The sequence below is a fragment of the Eublepharis macularius genome, chromosome 14, assembly GCF_028583425.1.
Source record: "Eublepharis macularius isolate TG4126 chromosome 14, MPM_Emac_v1.0, whole genome shotgun sequence".
NCBI classification, from domain to species: Eukaryota; Metazoa; Chordata; class Lepidosauria; order Squamata; family Eublepharidae; genus Eublepharis; species Eublepharis macularius.
The window spans coordinates 17769960-17791132 of record NC_072803.1 but is presented as its reverse complement, the minus strand read 5'-3'; the positions used below and the strand labels follow the sequence as shown (position 1 = coordinate 17791132).

The window sequence follows — 21173 nt, the reverse complement described above, 5'->3', positions numbered from 1 at the left end:
TGTTGTTGTTAAGTCTTTTGTAGCTTGTCAATTCCTCATTGTATATATCTTATTATAGTATGATGTTATTATAAATTTGTAAATATATCATTGTGCTATTTTGCATTACAAGCATATTCCTTTTCTGTCCTCTGGTACCCAGTACCTCCTTTCCCCCCTCTGTTTCATCCATGAGCAATCTAAATAACAATAGCACCATCCTACCTGGAGTTTCCCACATCGGAGGAGCAAAACTCAAGGAATGAGAAAGTCCTCCCTTAAACAAAAATGTTGTTCCTCATCCCCAATGACAGTGTAGATGCTGAAGATTAAAAATGGCATACACTTCTGTGACCCCCACAATGTATGGTTCACAAGAAGAGGGTTACCAGTGTACTTTGCTTCTTAGTGACTGCCAAACAAGAATACCAGAGAACTTTTTTGTTAGCAGACCTCTAAAAAGTGCATCAAAGGACGTTTGAGATCTTGCAAACTGAAGGCCTTGGATTGCTTTACTGAGTCAATTCATTTCATGTTTGATCTTCTGCTTTCCCTACTGTCTTCAACTTTTCCTAGAATTGTTGTCTTTTTCAGTAAGACTTGTATCCTCATGATATGACCAAAGCACAATAGCCTCGGTTTAGTCATGTTAGCTTCTAGGGAGAATTCATACTAGATTTGATCTAAAACACATTTATTTGTCTTTATGGCAGTTCATGGTATTCGTAAAATTCTCCTCCAACACCACATTTCAAATGAATCAGTTTTCTTCCTGGCATGTTAACATTCCTTCCACCCATGTTCATTCCATCTTCACCTAATCTAATCCAGTTTTCCGTGTATTATGTTCTGCATATAGATTGAACAGCTACATCCTTGTAGCTGTATAGATTGAACATCCTACATCTGACACCTTCGCCAACTGGAAACCGTTCTGTTTCCCCACATTGTCTCCTAACAGTAGCTTCTTGTCCAGACTACAGGTCTAGACATCAAAACAATCAGATGTTATGGCACACCTGCTTCTTTTAAAACTATTCATACCTTTTCATGATCACACAATTGAAAGTTTTGCTGTAATCTACAAAACACAAACTGATTTTCTTCTGAAATCCTCTCATATGTTCTAGTTACCAATGTAAATTTGCAATATGATCTCTAGTGCCTCTTCCTTTTCTGAATCCAGCTTGAACATCTGGAATATCTTATTCCATATATGGCAAGAGTCTTTGATGAAAAATTTTGAGCATCACTTTGCTTATACGGGAAATTAATGTGGTGATCTGGTAGTTGCTGTTCTCTTTGATATCACCTCTTTCCAGAATTGGAATATATTGTAGACTGAACATTTCCACTTGGTGGGCCATCGTTTTATTTTCCATATTTGTTGGCATCTTCTTGTTAAGAGTTTGATGGATTCCATATCTGTAGCTTGAAATAGCTCTATTGATATCTACTCCTTGTGATTTTTTTCTCCCAACTGCATTGAGTGCAGCTTTCGCTTCACGTTCTAAAATTGCAGGTTCTTCTTCAAAAGATTCTTCTTTGAAGGAATCCATCATGCTTTCAACTCTTCTATATAGTTCTTCAGTGTATTGTTTCCATCTTTTTATTTTGTCCTAATCAGATAATGTATTTCTCTGTTGATCTTTCAGCATCCCTAGCATACCCTATAATGAGGGTAAAAGGGCAACATGAACAGCAGGGCTTTTTTTTAGCTGGAACGCGGGGGAATGGAGTTCCGGAACCTCTTGAAAATGGTCACATGGCTGGTGGCCCCACCCCCTGATCTCCAGACAGAGGGGAGTTTGGATTGCCCTCCGCGCTGCTGAGCGGCACGGAGGGCAATCTCAACTCTCCTCTGTCTGGAGATCAGGGGGCGGAGCCACCAGCTATGTGACCATTTTCTCCAAGGGCATCTCACTGAGTTCCACCATCTGTTTTCCCAGAAAAAAAGCCCTGATGAACAGACAAATGTGCCAGGTGAAACCATAGGATGGAGCACATGCTTCTAAGTGATTTATTCATAGGATAATACTCCTTTTTGAAAACACCAATCTTGACGAGGACAGTATTTCTCATTATGTCTGTCTCTAGTCATGTTTGGAAGTTAGTACTTTACCAATGAAGAACTAACTTTCCCAGTGCAAGATCCAGAAGTAGCCATCTAATTACAGGCACCATCTGGAACTATGACCAGCCTGCACTTATTCCAAGTTAGTTTCAGGACCTATTTTAAGAAAAATAGCTAATGTTGACAAGCCCTTATTTTACATATTCTGTGTCTTTAAATCTCAAATCTTACATAGATACCGTTGCCTCAGGAGACAGCCACCATTTTGTTTTGGGAGCTGTTTTGTGAGTCATGCCAATTGTGTCCTCCCAGAGGGAAATTTTCCATTAGCACTATGTATTTTCCCCAAACGTTATTCAGGCATCACATAAAATTTCCTGTCAGTGTTCAAAATGCTTGCATGAAAGAGAATAATAGAATGAGAATGTGGTGAAGTTAAAAACCCTATGCCTAATCTAAAGAGTTTGGTCTTTGTTCATGAAGCCCCCGAATGTAGGATATTGCCTTCAAAATTTAACAACACACTTTTATCTTTGGTTAATGTTGTGTTCAGCTATCGCTATCTGACATTTGTCTTTCCATCTCAGACAAACCACTGAGGAGCATTATATGAAATTCCCATAAAGCAGGCTACGTTTTGGTGTCTTGGTGGTTGCAAAGTCCCCCAAATGTAGCCTGCTTAATGGGAATTTCATATAATTCTCATTAGTGGTCTGTCTGAGAGGGAAAGACAGAAATATCACAAAGAAACTGCTGAACTGATACAGGCGTGCAGGACCTCTGCCTGTTCTGAGGAAATGAGCATGTTGAATTAAAAGGAATTTAAAGACTTTTTCCCCCTTTAAAAAATGAGGGATGATAGTTTGTTCTTCGTAACCATTTCGACATAGTACAAGGAACAAGGGATGACAGCAGGAGAAAAATATCCTGCCCCTTTAATACAGGCTTATTGTGTGGAAATAGGGAGTTGGAGCTATTTCATGGCATGGAGCTAAATAACAGCACCTGGCTAACAACAACCCAACCAGCCTCTATTAAAGGGACAGTACTTTTTTTCCTTCAAGGTACTTAACTACCCTACAAGGAACCACACTTGGAAGGGCAGTTTTTTTGTCTGCAATGTGAAACTACCTTACAGCCTGATCTTTTCTGGTGCATCTTATGTAGAGGAACACACATAGCCAACTATGCATGAAATTGTTGCTAAGGCAAGCTGGGGACAAGATCCCACTACACATTAAGTAGCTCCTCCATGCATGTGTCTTTCAATTAGAAGCAAACCTAATTCAGAGCTTTCACTGCTGTCCTGAGACTCATCCCTGCTCCATTGCTGACATTAACATGTTAATATCACTCTACTGATAACTAATATAGTTCTCCTAACATGGCATTTTTTAACCTTTTTCTGCTTTCCCCCTTCCAAATACTATGTGAGTCTTTTCATCTGGGGAGCAGAGCTTTTGACTTGCTTTAGAGTTCCCATGTCTTTACAACTGAGTTGGGATTTGAATTTGTTCCTCCAAGATTAGAATCCAAAGCAGTCCCTGTTAGTCCACCCCGACCACAACATTTTTCAATGTCTCCAACAGAAATATCCATTGGCTAGTTTTCTGCTTTTTATGAGACAACTCATGTCAATATGTCTCATATCTTGCCCTTCTGATAAGCCAAAAACATTGCAGTTATCATTTGGAAGGAAAGATGGAAGTCTTTGGCATGATGGGAATTCTCAGAAAGCAATGGCGAGCAAGAAGAAGTCTCCAGGAGCAGAAATTTTAATTGTCTTGCTTGTGAGTTTTGGCAGCAGAAGTAGAATTTGCATCTCAAAATGTCTCATGATAGTCCAGCAGAAGTAGAGAAAGTGCAGAAGGGACACTTTGACGGCCAAGGGCAAACGATCAGAAAGCCCTCTCTGCCAATTTCCTGTTTTGACACTGATCACAAAAAATACGTCTGTGCTAGAATTTCCTTCCCTGCAATCTGATTCTTAAAAACGCTAAGTGTCAAAGCTGCAAGCTGCTGGGATGCCAACTGTTTTCGGTTGCAAATGCTCTTGATAGTTTAATGATTTCTGTTCACAATTACACGCAGCTATTGCAACAGTTCATCAATGACTGCTCATAGGACGTTTGGCAAGTAGAGGGAATTAACAAGATTGTTTGCTTTTCTAAGGAAGGAGTTCATGTGGCCCCATGGAACCATCAACACATAGTTGACAGAGGTTTGCACGACAGCTTTAATGCCATGATGTACTCTCTGTTCTCTTCCTCTCCCAACAGTGAGGCCAAGCCTGGATTTTGCTAGCTGTATCTTCCATCTAAGAAGGCTTTGACAGATAGTTTGGATGTTTTGGGGTTGTTTTTTTTTGCAAACTCTCATATAGATTGAGATTAGCAGCCTCTAAGGTCTAGCCAGGAGCTGCAACCCAAAAGCTGTCATTGTCGTATCAAACAGATGACTTGAAATATAAGCAGTAATATGGGATAGGGAAAAAACAACTTTGTGGATATTAATTTTGTATGTTCTGTTTACAAGAGGTGGGATTGCACATCCGTCAACCTGCACCTGTTTGCTGGATGCATATCTCTTACATATGCACAAAAGTTTGTTTGCTTATATATATATATATATATCCCATTTTTCTTCCCAATGGCGACCTGAAGCACCTTACAAAATCATTGCCCCCTCCACCACATTTTCCTCACAACAACTTTTCAAGGAAGGTTAGGCCGACAGAGAGAGTGAATAAGTGGACTAAGGTTACCCTGTAAGACTTCACGGCAGACTGGGCATTCAAACATGGCTTTCCCAGATCCTCGTCTGATACTATAACCACTATGCCATGTTAGCTACATACACACAGCTCACTCCTCATGATCTGGAAATTGCTTAGGCATATGGTCTATGCCAGTGACCCCCAGTGTGGCATCTATGGGTGCCGTGATGCTCACTGATGTGTTTCCTGCCACTCACTTGCTTCCCCCAAAGGAAATAGCCGGTGTTGGCTAAGTGCTTGCCAAGGAGGCATTTGTCTTTGTGTCTGCCGGGAGAACTAATTCAGAAACTGCTGGCTGCATGAGAGGAGGGTGTTTGGCTTCCAATCTATCAACATATTGTGATTGGTCCCAACTCCTGTGGCAACCATTTTGTCATGGCTTCCCACGGAAGCCACTTTGTAGTGGTGCCCAAGCCTCATTTCCCAAATTTCGAGAAGTGCCCCCTGGCTTAGTAACATTGGAGAGCTATGTATACTTCTCAGTAAATGTCTGTAGATTGGGAACAGAGCATCTTGCAATCTTGCTCCCTTCTAGGGTTGCCAGCTGCTGGCTGGCACCCGGTAGGAGGCTGGAGGGCAGGAACATGTTGAGACACTGTTGGAGTGACATCCAGATATCATTTCTGGGGTGATGTCACTTCTGGATGTGATGTCATTGCATTGACATGCTGCTCTAAGTTTTACCTCTATGGTTTTGCCATAAAGCTTCTGGTTAAGCTTCTTTTGGTGCTACACCTCTGAAGATGCCAGCCACAGCTGCTGGCGAAACGTCAGGAACTACAATGCCAAGACCACAGCAATACAGCCCGGAAAACCCCCAACAACCATCGTTCTCCGGCCGTGAAAGCCTTCGACAATACATCTTCTGGTTAATCCTACAGTGTTCATCGATGCAATGATGTCACTTCTGGGTTTGCCCTGGAAATGCCATCACACTACTGCTCTGACGGCATTTCTAGAGCATTTTTTTCTCTGCCACCATACAGAGCAGTGGTGGGGTTGGGTTCGGCTGCCAAGAAATCTTCTGATACAGTGGGAGACCTGGTAGCTGTACTCCTCTCCCTTGTGTGTTCTTAGTATACACTTGGGACACGCACACCTTGGGGTACACAAGGAGGAGCCATCCTGAGATGAATTGCCCAATTTGGCTGTAAGAGGAACAAAAGATCTTTGAATTATAGGAGATTTGAAGATTCTAGTCTTCTTTTGGGAAGACTGTGATGGAGACAAAGACATCACTAACCTTCAGTCATTCGCCGATACTTCTCCTTGTACATGAACCCAAAGACCAGGCAGCATCCTCTCCTTGGGAGACCAAGCTCTACAAAAAAAGAAAGAGAACAAATTATATGTTATTGGCAAAACTGTCCATCACAAATAATCAGTACTTGACATGGATGCCCTGGAGCAAGGAAACGTCGGGGGGGGGGGGAATATGGCTGGAGGTGGGAAGGTAAGGGAAAGCAGACAACAAAAGTATACTAAATAAATAATTTTGTCTACCTGCCACACTATTATTAAGACCAAACTAGATGAAACTCTGAAAGATCTAGGTTGTTTTTGATCAGTGAAATTGTGCAGGAGGGAAAAGGTTTAGCCTTGATGTCTAAATGGAACCTCCATGTTCAGTGGTGACTAACTCTGAATGCCCCTTTCTGGAAAGCAACATCAGGGGTTGCTGTTTGGCTTCTTTGTATGGCTTGCACACTTTCCAGGGCATTTGGGCTGTTTCTGCATGTCCTTAAAGGGACAGCCCATTCCTCAAATGCAGGCGGTTTTTCCACTTCACTCCAGATGTCTATGTTTTCAAAATGGTTGCTGGCTGTTTGGCTTCCATTTTTTCAGTGCCTTTTCTGGAACTGCACTTTCCCATGGTGCCAGAAAAGGCACCGAAGAAATAGAAGCCAAACAGCCTGGAACCATTTTGAAAACGTGTCGTTGACGTTTGGAGTGAAGTGGAAAAGCTGCCCGCATTCAGTGAGTGGGCTGTCCCTTTAAGGACTGTGGGAATGGCCTTGGTTGGCTGCTGTGAGAAACAGGATCCTGGCCTAGATGGACCAATGGTCTGATCCAGCGGAACTTATATGTTTAAACACCTTCCTTTCCCTGTACCTCAGCCATCCTCAAAACTGGGGCCCCTGGGTGACTGCTATGGCCTCTTAAAAATGCTGGGAAGATCTCCCTGATTTCCAGTCACAGATCTCCAAGAATCACACCTTTTAAAGAACTTTTATACACCCCAGAGACCTTGCATAAGCCCAAGAGAAGTCATACTAGAATCAAAGTAGGACGAATACATCTTGCCAGCCAGGAAAATAGAAGATGGAAATAGACAGGTGCGGGGGTAGTGGCTGTAAGTACAGCAAGCTAGAAAATGAAAGAAACCAAGTTTGAGGCCATCAAATTGAAGGCAGAGAGCATAATTTTGCCAATAGTCCTTGACAGCATGTGTTTCATGTATGAGGCTTAAATCGATTCTTCCCCAGTCATTTCTTAAATAAAGCCTACAGTGTCCAAAACCTACCATTTAAATTTAAAATGGTCCTTTTCTGCATTCTGTTCCACATTTGCAGTATGACACAAATAGCACAAGAGCTTCTCAAAGGCACATTTTTAGTGCAATGTGCACAGACACTTTTCAAAATAAAGCAATAGAAGATTCTGCTTGTGATCTTTACAACAGCCCTGTTCAGATGACCAGTGTATGGCCATTTAGTTTATCTATTTTGAAAATACTGCACCCCACTTTTGGGCCAGATGGCCCCCATAGCACCTAACAATAAAGGATACCTAAGAAACAAATTGATATACTAAAATGTAAAACGGGTAAAAATCAGCAGAATCCAGAAGAAAACACCCAGTATCTACATATCCCATTTCAATACAGAAAGGATTAACAGTATAATCCTAACAACATTTCCCTAGAAGTAAGCTCTGTTGAATTGACTTGAAAAGGATTCTGAGAAGACCTGCTTTGGATTGCACTGTGAAATTGCTAAAAGCCCACTAGAAGAGGATAGTCCTCTTAACTACAAACCTGAGAGCTGAACTACAAAATATGCTTTTTAACTAGCTGGGTCTGGGTCCGCTAGTCCGCGGACCTGACTTGATTATCCTGCAACCACATAATCTAAACATAATCTAAAGCCTGCATGATCTTGATTAAGCTCAAGACTATGGAATGGGGGGAGGGGTTCCTGCCCCCATGCCGTTTTCCTGAGCTGGAAGGGCCCTTGGGGAAGTTATTTCTTTTCCTTTGGACCTGCACGTGGAGTATTCAGAGCCTATGGATAAAAATCTTATTCTGATCCATTTTGCAAAGTCCCCATACCCCAGTATTTCAGAAATTTGGAATGGAATGGTTTTCAACATGAAGGGAAATTGTGGATTCTCAGACAACAGCAAATGTCTCATTTCAGCCTCCTGCTAAGCCCGCTGAATTGCTGCTCTTCCATCCCCAATGTCTCCAAACGTGTATTTGGGCTGCTGAGAAGCCTCGGCAACAGGAACTAGGTGACTGCTCTAATCCCAGTACCGACGCATCCAAGCCTCTCACCTGGACAGTACATAAATTGTTTTAAAAATCCAGGTATTATCAGTGCCTGACCAACTCACACTCCCCAAAGGGAAGTCCTTCCTGAGCATTTGCTTGTGATGCTCTGTTTATATCAAGTGGGATGCTCAGTAAATCTCCGCTCTGCAACACATGCAAGTAATGAGAACTCCGTAATCCCCTTCACTTAGCAAACCCTGTGATAAAATGGAACACGAAACCTTGAAGGAAAGATAAATCTGTCTCTAGGCTCTGTGCCCTTTCAAAGCAAAACAGCTGGCCCTTAAAGTGGCTGAGCGCCAAGGCCTGAGGAAGTACATGCCTTTGATCTCTTGCTTTCTTACAGGAGATGCCTGACTATCAGTCAAAAAGCAGAGAAATGGATCTGAGCATGGATTTTCCAAGGAGGAGGAGGTCTGTGTGTTTTCCTACCTGCACTATGTGCATGTGTATATATATCTTGCAATGCACCTTGCAGTATCTTCAAACAAACCTTCCTGGGTTACAGTGGGGGAAAAAAATTAAGGCGCCGTGTCTCTGAATACTGCCTGCCTGTAGCCCAAGATACACTACTGGGGCTTTCTCATTCCACACCGCCCTACTGATCAAAGTTCTTTTGATGTTTACTCAGTGTGCCTCTGGTCCTTTTTTATAGCCAGTGTTTTCTTTGAAAAGAGGGAGTTCAGGTCTGCCAGAAAGCAAAATCCAGGCCCAGCTCTACATTAATTTATCCCAGATTCACAGAGGCTGGTGGTAGTGGTTTGGAAAAGGTACTCTGCACATGTTCAGAAGATACTTTCCTTTCCAGCTTATATGTGGATGGAGGAAAGAGCAGTAGCAATTAAATCCTGAGTAATTGGAAAATCACTTTCTAGGATCTAGGTTCAAAGGACAGAAATTGGGGAGCTGCCTTGGGTAACATTAAACACTTGGCCCTATCTTCCTAGTTATTGTACTCCCCATTATTTGCTGTCGTACCATCTTTATGAACCTATAATGAAATTGCTGATGAAGACAATAATAAGCACTACTTGTCACACATCAATGGGTTGGTTCACAATGAAATTTTCCACTAACGGAAGGTACTTACCAAGGGAAAAGAATTTTCCTGCCCCTCTCTCTCTCCCATTGCTGTCTATTGATCTCCCCCCAGTGCTGCTCCTGGGGGGCAGAAGACCCTCAGGAATGGCATGAGAGGCATATCAGAAGAAGAGGGACTTAAAGGCTATTACAACTTCCCTCCAGTTGACAGAAAATTTAGTCTTGATCTAACTCCATTTTTCTTACAATGCTACTTCTTTTAAAAGGCAAGGAGATTGGTCTTGCTGCATTTAATATATGCAAGATTCAAGTCATTTATTTATTTATTTATTTATAGTCCGCCTTTCTTATTGAGACTCAAGGCAGATTACATAGTATGAGATTAGTACAATCAGTATCAAGGACATTTCCATACCGTATCAAGGACAGGGATTTTTTTCTGGGAAAAGAGGTGGTGGAACTCAAGACTGCACAATGACATCACTTTGGGTCAGCTGGAACAATGGGGAGTTTTTAAAAGTTTAAATCGCCCTTGGCAAAAATGGTCACATGGCTGGTGGCCCCTCCCCCTGATCTCCAGACAGAAGGGAGTTTAGATTGCCCTCCGCACTGCTCAGCTGCGTGGAGGGCAATCTAAACTCCCCTCTGTCTGGAGATCAGGAGAGGGGCCACCGGCCATGTGACCATTTTTAAGAGGTGCCGGAACTCCGTTCCACTGCGTTCCCGCTGAAAAAAAGCCCTGATCAAGGACGTTAGCATTTTAAAGAACAATGAGATTTCCAGGGCACAACCTTTTGAGAATCAAAGGGAGCTTGACTCTCAAAAGCTTATACCCTGGCAATCTTTTTGGTCTTTAAGATGCTACTGGCCAGATACCTACCTGAACCTTCCTTAATATATGCAAGCTCATCGGCTGCATCCAGAGATATTGACGGAACAGAAACAAACCTTGGAAATCCTCAGGTGCAAACCAGTTTCAGATGTTATCACAAACTATGGTTTGTTGGGAACCAGAATGTTTAAAAACATGAACCGTATTCAAAAGGAAAAAGAAAGAAGGAGGGTGTGAGCCCAAGCACTTCCAAAGCTTATTCCCATTACTGCAAACCAAGGTTTGTTTTCCTATCTGAATGCAATCACAGAAAATGGTACCTTCTGACCTGTTTTTACATTCTACCCTCTTTGTAACAACCCAAGAGACCCACCAACACAGCTGTGGTTAACATCCCTTCAGAATTACTAGTCTTCTGATACTTAACTATATCTGTATAAAACTGTAGATGCAAACAGGATCTTATTTATGCCTTTGTTGCTATGAAAGCAAAGATATCATTGATTCTTATCAGGCCTCTAATGAACTGCCAAGGTATCAAAATGTAATTAAAACAACAAAATTAGCTTAACTTTAACAACCGCACTAAATAGTGACTTCAACTGTAGAGTCAAACAAATCAGCTTTCTTTCTCTCCCCCGCCCCCCTTTCACCCTACTGCTAATTCTGAAGTGTAATTGCATAATTACCCATCTCTTTTGCACGAATGGAGTCCTGTTTACTGCTGTTGACTGACACTGATGGGTGAATTACAAAAGGATCCAAATTCCAAATTCAAAACTCAATGAGTGATTGCAAAAACTCCTATACAAAATGAAAAGCTCTAAGCAGATAACCCCCCCCAAACATCTGCAACACAAACAGCCTTTAAGCACTTGAAGCTAAAGGAGTAATTTCTTAGAATGAATGGATCCAATGAATGGTTATATTTATAGGCATGTAGGCGCAAAGCATAGAGATCAAAATGGTAGCAGATTGTTGTTTTCTTGGTGGACTATGGGAACTTCATAGTAGCCAAAGCTGAACCACGACCTGGACTTTCCAAAGGCAGAACTGGATCCAGGAAGATCAGGGCAGAAAGTAACAGTGCAATCCTAAGCAGACTTACCCTCTTTTGAGTTCATGGAAGCCAATGGGCTTAGAAGTCTGTAACTCTGCTTAGGATTGCCCTGCTGAAAAAGTGGTAGGAATTCAGGGCAGTGTATGCTACTGGCTCAGAAGATGCTCACAGAAGTTGCAGTGCAGGAAGAAGCAGAAAAAACAAATGGGCAAGAAAATTCTGACAAATTTGTTAGTGGTTCCCAGACTCCTTTTGGAAGATTAGATGATGGACCGATTGAGGCCAGGATAGCTTCAGTAGTTCCAACTCTGCTTCACTCCATATATTTACAGGGACAGTCCTGAAAACATTCAGGACAGAAGGACTAGTCTTCCCAGTAGAACTATCAGGATTAGACTTTGTGGGGGAGCCCAGGGCCTGGCTCACAAACTCCCCAGCCTCCCCCCTCCAAGCAGTTTGTGGCTTTATGATTTAATTATACATTGTCACCTAAAGGGAGGGGCCAACAAGACCCTTAGGACTACAGTGTTAAATTTCTTATCAATACAGTTGGGTCTCTTGACTCTGCCCCCCTTGTGATTCATGACGAATGCAGCAAAATAAAGAGCAGGCAAGAGAAAATACACAGAAACGGCATTATTTTGCTTGCATGGTCTGAGTGAGGGATCAGGACCTGGGAGACCCAGATTTAAATCCCCACTAGTCCATTAAACTCTCTCAGTGACCTTCAGCGGGTTACAGTTCCTCAGGCTACTGTGGAGGCAAAATGAAGGGAGGGATTCCCATCTTAGGGGACACCCCCTCATCTAGTTTGGCCCCAACTCTCAGCAGCTCCCTATGTTCCATGCCAGCTCAAGCATCCCCAGTTCTTATTAGGCTCTTTTTGTTTTGGGAAGGGTTTGGTTTAGGTGGGTAGCCATGTTGGTTCGTAGTAGAACAGAAGGATTTGAGACCAGTGGAACCTTAGCGACCAGCAAGATTTTTGGTAGGGTTGCCAGGTCCCCTTACCCTCCTGGTGGGAGGGTGGAACCAGCGCTTACCTTCCTGGTTGCCCAGGGACACTCCCCATGTGCATGTCATCACACAAGCCTGGGGAGCCCACACATGCTTTGCAGTGGGCCAGTTTGGGCCCTAAATGGCTCCAATTCAGCCTGCTGGAGACCCAAATCAGCCTGCTGCAAAGTAAGGGAACACTCTCAGGGTGGCACAACGGAGGTGGTTCTTTCATTTTGGTTAATTTTGGTCAATTTGGTTAATTTTATTTCTGCATGCGTCAAGAGTCCCTCAAACATGTAGAGTCCCCTGCCTTGTTCTTCCAGGACAACAGATTGGCTACCATGAGAACCAGGATGGTGGACTAGAAGGACTAATGGTGGTTCTTATGTTCTTCTGCGGGTGGCTGGGTTTTGCTTTGTGATTGGTTCAGGGCCCAGGCACTTTACTATTAGATAGACTGAGGATATTCTGGGGTACATCCCATTTAAAATATTCAGTTTATCACTTAGGCCCAAAAGTTGCCCAGAGGTAAAGGGGAAAAAATTCCACTGGATAGTGGCAGCTGTGAGACAGAATGAATGTTCCATCTTAGTCCTCCCTTCCCTAAGGTTAGAAAGAATTGTTCTGCTTGCCAATTATTTTTCTCCACGAAGGGGATTAATTAGAATAATAATGGACCTATTAGTTTAGTAAGTTACCTTTAAATGAGTTAAGGAATGTACAAATGGATAATGATGTATCCATGAGAGTAATAAAGCACCTACACACTTCATGCATTTCCAAAGCACATGAGAGGGATAGGCAGGCAGAGCAGATTTTTCCCCGCATAATATTCTCTAGAGCAGTAGATCTCACATTTCAGCGTTCCAAAGTCACCCATTTTGATTTAAACCTTTATCATGGACTCCTAAGCCATTCCTTCCTGCTTTTCTACATTGTGAAAACCAGTTCAATGAAAATAACCATGATGACTATCTTATGAAAACCAATTCAATGAAAATAACTATGATGACTGCCAATCTGGTTAATGCTCTGATGTGATCTGGAAGCTAGATGACTGTGTGCAACAATAATTCTAGGAGTTCCCATCCTTTGAAGGGAGGGCTATTTTTTTCTGTCCTCTTCCTCTAAGGTACAGTGTCTCAGAGCCAAGCTACAAGTGATGCCTGACGCAGGTTGGACACTTGTCAGCTTCCCTCAAGTTTTGATGGGAAATGTAGGCGTTCCGGTCTTCCAGCTTGGCTCTCCATTTAATTGAAGTTTACAGAGCAGCAGTCTATGGGAGGGAGAACATGTGGTCGCGAGGGGAGTGCAGGCATCGGGCTCTCGCCAGGTGCCCCCTTCCCCTCCGCTGGGTGTGTGTGTGTGTGTGGGGGGGGGGTGGTTCTGTAAACTTCAATGAAATGGAGACCCAAGCTGTAAGACCAGGATGCCTACATTTCCCATCAAAACTTGAGGGAAGCTGACAAGTGTCCAACCTGTGTCAGGCGTCACTTGTAGCTTGGCTCTCAGAGTGGCCAAATTACACAATACACTTTTCCTGCATACATCCCAGTGTTCAGTCAATAGATACGGCCTAGGAGCTTTGTGTTCAGAATTTGATTTCCTGGAGCATGGGGTCCACTTTGGATTGGGACCGCAGCGAATGGGAAAAGGGGCCTTAAGCCTCCCTCCAGCACCAATTCCCGGAACTGTTTGCCCAAAGGGAAAAACTTAGCATGTACTAATGCAATACATGCTAAGTTTACTGAACAGAGAAAACAGCAGCTCCTCGGGGACATTTCAGATAGTGATGTTAAGAAAAATTCTTTTAATTCCTCCACCCAATTTCTGCCTGAAATCCAGCCATCCATTTCTTTTCTTGGGAGTGTGTTTTGCATCAATTCTATTTTGATCAAACGAGAAATTAGAGGAGAGGCAGGAAGGGAGGTTCTGCAAAATTTCAGAGGCAGGCAGTGATGTCTCAAAGCTTCGTATCCTCCTCCTAGAACACCACCTGTGGTGTATAACATTGAAACCAAAAAAACTTCAAGGGCTATAATTACAAAAGGGTACATAGAGCTGTAACAGAAAACTACAAATAGAAATCAAGAAGAAAGGGAGGGGAGGTAGTTGTGAATTTCCTGCATTGTGCAGGCAGTTGGACTAGATGATCCTGCAAGTATGTTCCAACTCTATGATTCCATGAAAGAAAAATTCTTCTTTTGAAAGAGAAAAAGACAGTAAGAGGAATCAATGGCTATATTTTGAAAAGTGAATTTCAAAACATAAATTCCACTTCCCACAACAACACTAATTTCAGGTTAGGGAAATGGAATGGGGAAGAAGTCTTCAGTCCTGTCTTCTACGAGCTTCAGTTCTCATTTGAATGAGGCCTACATCCACCTGGGAAGCATGAGATTCCAGACCCGGGGACATACCCGGGAAAATTATATTGTATAGCTGGGACAAGCTCCAGTTTCACATTAGCAAGTTGGAAGAAGGTTTGCCCTCCATCCTTAAAAAGAACTTTCAGGTCTACTCGAGTGCATTTGAAAACCCCTTGACCCAGTTTGAGAAATGCTGCTAGCCTGAGGCAGAGAGGACAGGAGGCAGAGCAACATCCTGTGTAGGATTGCCAGTTCCTGGTTGGGAAATTCCTGGAGATATGCGTGTGTGGGGGGGAGGGGTGTTAGAGCCTAGAGAGGGTGGTTTTGGGGAGAGGAGGGACTTCAGCTGGCTATAATGCCATAGAGTCCATCTTCCAAGGCAGCCATTTTCTCCAGCCTCCAGGGGAACTGATTTCTGTGACCTGGAGAACAGTTTTAATTACGGGAAATCTCCAGCCACCACCTGGAGTCTGGCAACCCTAATCTTGGGTGAAAAAGCAAGGCAAAATGAGACAGAGAAACAAATGGGAAAGTCTGCAGCAGGAAACAGTCGCAAATTGAGTTTTCTTTTTATTCAGACTAGAGAGCAGGCCTAGTGAGATATTTATGAAGGGTTCGGCCTTGTCAGAATATTCCACTTGCCCACCATGACAGGCAACCTCCTGCTGATGTCCTCCGGCTAAGGAGCCCAGTTCCCAGCCTCCACCATTTCTCACCTAGCCAGTGGGGGGGAAAGTGCAGGAACAGGGCAAGAACCCCCTGGAGCATGCTCCCATGCGCTCCAGAATGCTTCCATGTTGCACTGGGCATGACGTTCCCCGTGTCATGTGGAAGTGCAAGGTTGCACCAGGGGCTGATTGGATAAAAATCAGCCCCAAATGCTAGATTAGGGGCCAATTTTAACCCATTCGGCCCCTGGAGTGACCCGCCACTTCCATGTCATGCTGGGAAGGATGTCATTCCGGATGCAATACAGAAACGCTCTGGAGTGAAGTAAGTCTCTAGATCGGGCCCCCATCCCACCCACACCACATCCCCCACTTTCATACCCAGGGGTCCTGGTCACTTAGCTCCAGCTCCTGCCCTGCTTTGTAGAACTGTGGGAGGGAAAAGGGGGGGGGGGTAGTATGACCTTGTGATGCTACTTCCAGTTGAGTGGGTGGAAGTGGAAGCATGGCATTATTGACACTCTAGAAATTTCCAGATTCTCTATAGTAAATACCAGTGCCATGATATTACTTCAGCCTGATCACCCAGAAGTGATATCATGACCTTTGTTATGCTTCTCCTCCCCAGGCTCTCCCCCTGGTTGCTCCCAGGGATAGCAAGTGGAGGACTGGCTGGAAGCTGTACTTGTGAGATACCTTGAAAGAGCCGTGTGAGATCCAAGAAGAGACTTTGTTGCTATGCCAGCCTATTCCTATAGTACTCTGGCATACAAACTGGATCCCTGCCTGGTGTTCTCAATGGCTACTGCAGTGGCAAGACCTGGAAGGTGCCCACAGAAAAGATAGATCCCATATTTCCATAGACACAGTGAATTAGGAGGCTTCAGGCATCAAGGCAAAAATCTACACTGTGATTTCAAAATTCAATTCTGGATAAGAATGCTGATCTGGATTTGAGAATTTACCTCAGGTTTGCTCTCAAGAAGACTGACATCTTCTCGCAAAGTATTTTGACAGCCTCGTGTTGAGAGGGAGCCACACAAGTGCAAAGAATTCATCATAATTCAGGCTGCAAATTTGTAAGAGCCTGCTAGAGCTTTTACAGCGGAGGCACCTTTCACTGCTTAACTGCTCTATCCAGTCACCCCAGTGCTGCATGCAAGGCTTCCATCTAGATGAATCCCACTTTCCAAGCCATTTAATGCCAAAGGAAAACCTACAGTTAAGAAAGCGAAGGATACAGAGCTTTAAAGCTTTAGGGAATTGTGAGAAATCAGATGGATTTCCCCCCTTAATCATCACGTGTCCATATCTTGCAATTTTCAAACAAATTAGCTTCCAATTTGGGTTGATTCCCCCCCCTCCCCTTGCAATGCAGACTACGAGATGAGCCCTGTTTGGGAACACTAGCCCTGGGCTATGGAAATCAATGCTGGTTATGCTTATGGGAGAGGAGAATGAGGCGAGAAAAGGCCGTTTCTGTGCCCTTTAGCCAACTGACAGCAACCGAACATTAAAAAAATTATATCCATGATGCATGTTGAGAGGAAGTTGCTGTAATTCCAACAGGGCAGTCATCACTCTTTCCATTCAACTTCTGTCACAGCCTTGATAGGTCTTTATTTATCCATTGGAAGGAGCTGGTATGAGCAGGTACAAGTACCCCACTTGGAAGCTGGCAAGCCTAAGTGGAAAGTATTCATAGACAAAAATTGAGGGCAACTATCAACAGAACATTCTCAGAGACAGACTAGACATCTAGTGTTTGTTTTTCCAAAGGCTATTAGCCATGGCTTCTTTGTCCCAGCATGCCTCAGTGCAACTGAAAACTGTTTATATGAACCACAATCTAACCCAATTAGTCTGCCTACAACTTCTTAAATTAATACTTTAGAATTGTCAGAAAAGGTTGTCATTCAGTTGAAGAAGTAACCAATTAATCCTATGAGTTTGAGAGAATGTTTAGCCTCGTTCTGAAGAAAATTAAACATTTTCTTTAGGGTTGCCAACCTCCAGGTGGGATATGGAGTGCTCCTGGAATTACAACATATCTACAGGCTACAGGGATCAGTTCCCTTGGAGGAAATGACAGTTTTGGAGGGTGGTCAGTGGCATCTCATCCCAGCTGAACCCCCTCTTCTCAAATTCCGCTCTCCCCAGGCACTACTCCCAAATCTGCAGGAATTTCCCAAACTGAAGTTGGCAACCAAACTTTAATGTGACAGCACACCCCATCTGAGAAGAAGTTGTTGGTGAGAGAAACAGAGCAAATACTCATCCTATGGGACAGCCTGGAATTTTAAAGCAGTTGTATTTAAAATAATCACCCCCCCCAATCTAATGTCAGATTAATTAGGGGCACATATTTAATGAGCCCAAAGTTATTTTTAATGACTGATAATCTAGTATAAATTGCATCACTACTGTAACCAGCTACACTCCTGGCGTCTTATTATGTTTGTTGTTGTTTGACATCCAGCCTGAAGAAGAGCTTTGTGGGACTCAGAAGGTTACTCACTACCTTTTTCAATGTTGTCCTTATAGGGGCATATTTTACTCTCGTGGTTTTTTTAACACCAGTACAGCTATTGTATTTTTTATTGTTTCTGATTAGGTATGAAGTTCTTTCAGGGATAGACGGTGGCATCCTTGAGGCGGAAGAGATGCCTTCTTTTTTCCAGAGCTATATTGCAAAAGCATCTTGCCTTTCCTCCTCAATTTCTCCTCCTTCCTTCATTTGCAGTTTTATTGACCCCCTTTTAAGACACTTATGTTATGCAGGAGTTACAGAGAGATCAAGGATTTGGACGAACCAACATACAAAAATGCTACAGCAAAGGGATAGTAAAGGTTTATTAATGTAATCATAATTTGTACGATTGTGCAGATGTATCCCACCAGGAATGGTAATAAATGTTTAATAGCCCAATAATACCTGTTTAATAATTTTCTGAGCCCATTCTTGCCTAATTGCAAGTTTATTAAAGAACAATAAACTTTATAATGCCATAAAGTCATTATTGCGTTTCCAACACTTATTTAATATTGAGTTAATTATATTACAACTAAGTTATTTTTCCCATACATATTAAATATCAATTAGTTGTTTTAAACTATTGATTTGTATTTAATTAACTATGCTATTATATACCAATTAAATTCTTATAAGAAAAGCTGGAACAGCTGGTCCTTCAAATTAATTTTTTAAAAAGAAAAGCGTCGTATGGAAATAAATTACACATTTATATTATACCACAGTTTCTTTCCACAGTGATAAATATTCAGAAGTTACAACAAGAATGTATAGTTGCACTTTACTACCATGTGGAAGTTACTAAAATAAAAGAGTTTACTGGCTGGAGATGTTTGGAAATGCCTTATTAAAATTCTATCCATGTATGCTGCTAGCATTGTCATACTTTGGACTTTCCGATCTTCTTCCCAGAGATCTGAGAATTTAAATCTCTGTGTGGGGAATGGAAGTATCTTGTATCTAGTACACATCTACGTAAATGCATGCACATGAACACTAAAGTGCCATGCTATTCTTCACCCCGCTTCAGCCGAGATACATTTTAGATTACTGAGAACAAACTGTAGGGCAATTATGTTCTCACTAGTAACAAAGCCCGTTGTGGAGAAAAAATACAACGGGCTCTAGAAAGGGTAGGGCTGGTGGGCCAGGCATTGCTGGCTCCACCACGACCTGATCTCTTCGATGGGAGGACAGGGTGGCTGGGCCTGATGTTATTGCCTCCCCTGCACCCCAATCTGGGCAGGGGGAGGGCAGGGCCAGCTGGGCCTGGCATTGCCCCCTCCCCAGCGCCCTAATCGGGGCAGGGGGAGGGCAGGGTGGCCAGGTCTGGCATTGCCATTGCTGGGGGGGAAGGGCCCTGGAGCGCTCCTGTGCTCTGCAGTGGGTTGAATTGGGCCTGCTTTGGGCTGAAATCATCCTACTGCGGTGTGCAGGAATGCACTGCTTTCCCCCACCTCCCTCCATCATCTTTTCCTTTGAAAGGATGGAAGCCAGGTCTATTTGCCCTGCAAATCTATGGTAGGTTGATCTGGCCTTCACAGGTCCAGAGGCCAGGTCTACTCACTTTACAAAACTGTGATGAGTAGACCTGGCCTCCATAGGTGCACAGGCCAGGTCTCCCTGCCTTACAAAGCTACTGGTGGGTAGACCTGGCCTCTGTGGATCTGGGGGCCAGGTTCACTTACCATGCAAAGGCATGGTGAGTAGATCTGGCCTCTGCAGGTCTCCCCATGCCTTCCTCCCTTGTAGCTGATCAAGGCTTGGAGGGGGAGTGAAGCCACGCTGCCCCCCTATGCCCCCCTGCTGCATTTCCAGACTTGGGAGGGAAGGCTAGGGGAGGCAAAGGGCAGGAAAGCCATGCCACCTCCCCAATGCAGCAGTTAGAGGCTTGCCTGGAAGGCTTAGAAGAGGAGCGCAGGCCAGCCAGGCACGCCCCATGCTGGCCCAATCAGGGCTGAGGAGAGAGGAGCCAACCTGCGGACCCTTCTAAAGCCCCAGAGGTTTGCCTGGACTGCGCCTGAGCCAGTGAGTTGTCGGAAATACGCTTACAGAATTATGTAGTAAGAGATGTTATGTTAACCAAAAGAACTATCATCTTTAGGGGTTATTTTTTTTTATTTATTTATTTATTTATGGCATCTATAGTCTGCCTTTCTCACTGAGACTCAAGGTGGATTACACAGTGTGAGATTACTACAGACATTTCCATAAACAATGCCATAGGCTAAATAAACACAATTTTACAAAGATATGGCATTAGTAAGAATGCGATACAGAGCTGAAGAAATGCTGAAACAGAACATAAGCAATTCAAGGGTTGACATTATTTCCTTTATGTCATTTATAATATCCCAACTTTCTCTCCAATGGGGACCCAAGGCAGCTTACATCATTCTCCTCCAGTTTAGCCTCACAACAACCCTGTGAGGTAGGTTAGACTGAGAAAGTGTGACTAGCCCAAGGTCACCCATTGAGTTCCCATGGCAGAATGGGGATTTGAACCTGAGTCTCCCAGATTGTAGTGCGACACTCTAACCACTGCACAACACTGGCTTAGAAACAATGAAGACCAAGCTATCGATAATGAACTATTTGTGATAGACGGGAATGGTGTGTTGGCACCGTTAGGCTCAAACCCTCAGTAAGATGCTCTAGTGACTTCCCTCGCATGCAACGAGAGCAGTCCGTGCTGAAGGAACTGCTGGCCCAACCTCTTGTTCCAACAAACCCTCAAAATGGCCTGCAGGGAACTGTATTCCGACAGGTGATTGACAGGACTGATGAGACCTGTCCTGGAGATATAGAACTGCTGCCTCCAGGCTACACTCTTTGGGTATTGTAAGGACTTTGCTCTCTCTGCCGGATCTTGCAACTGTATTTGACTTTCCTCCCTGTATTTGACTTTCTGTCTTCTTTATACCTCAGGGCCAATTCCCACGTTATAAAGTGCATGTGACAGACACATGGACTGTTGATTAGATGTGTGCAGGGACTTTGGTTCTGGGAACCAAAGCACACGTGGCCTCAGTTCAGATTGGGTCAATGGCAAATGAGGAGAGAAGGTTAGTTTTTCACTCTCTCAACCTGACGAACTGCTTTTTGCCCCATTGTAAGTTTTTCATCAGGGCAAACAGTGGCTTCTGGGCCTGGGGCCATTTCAAGACAGAAAAATGGGGGCAGGATGGAAGGCTTAAGGCCTCTTTCCCTGTGTGCCATAGTCCCAATACAAATCAGGTATGCTGCCCCTGTAGATGGAAGTTCCATTTTGCGAGCCTGGCTAATAGTCGCT

General features: G+C 43.6%; 1 protein-coding gene across 1 annotated transcript in view; it reads right to left on the bottom strand.

Moving 5' to 3' along the window:
* Positions 1-19582, bottom strand: part of KIRREL3 (kirre like nephrin family adhesion molecule 3) — a 415785-nt gene extending 396203 nt beyond the window's left edge. Inside the window, exons 1-2 of the mRNA XM_054998021.1 lie at positions 19570-19582; positions 6073-6150 (exon numbers count right to left, since the gene is read on the bottom strand). Coding sequence (XP_054853996.1) covers positions 6073-6150; positions 19570-19582 — 91 coding nt within the window. The remainder of the gene's footprint in view (positions 1-6072; positions 6151-19569) is intronic.
* Positions 19583-21173: the final 1591 nt, after the last annotated feature.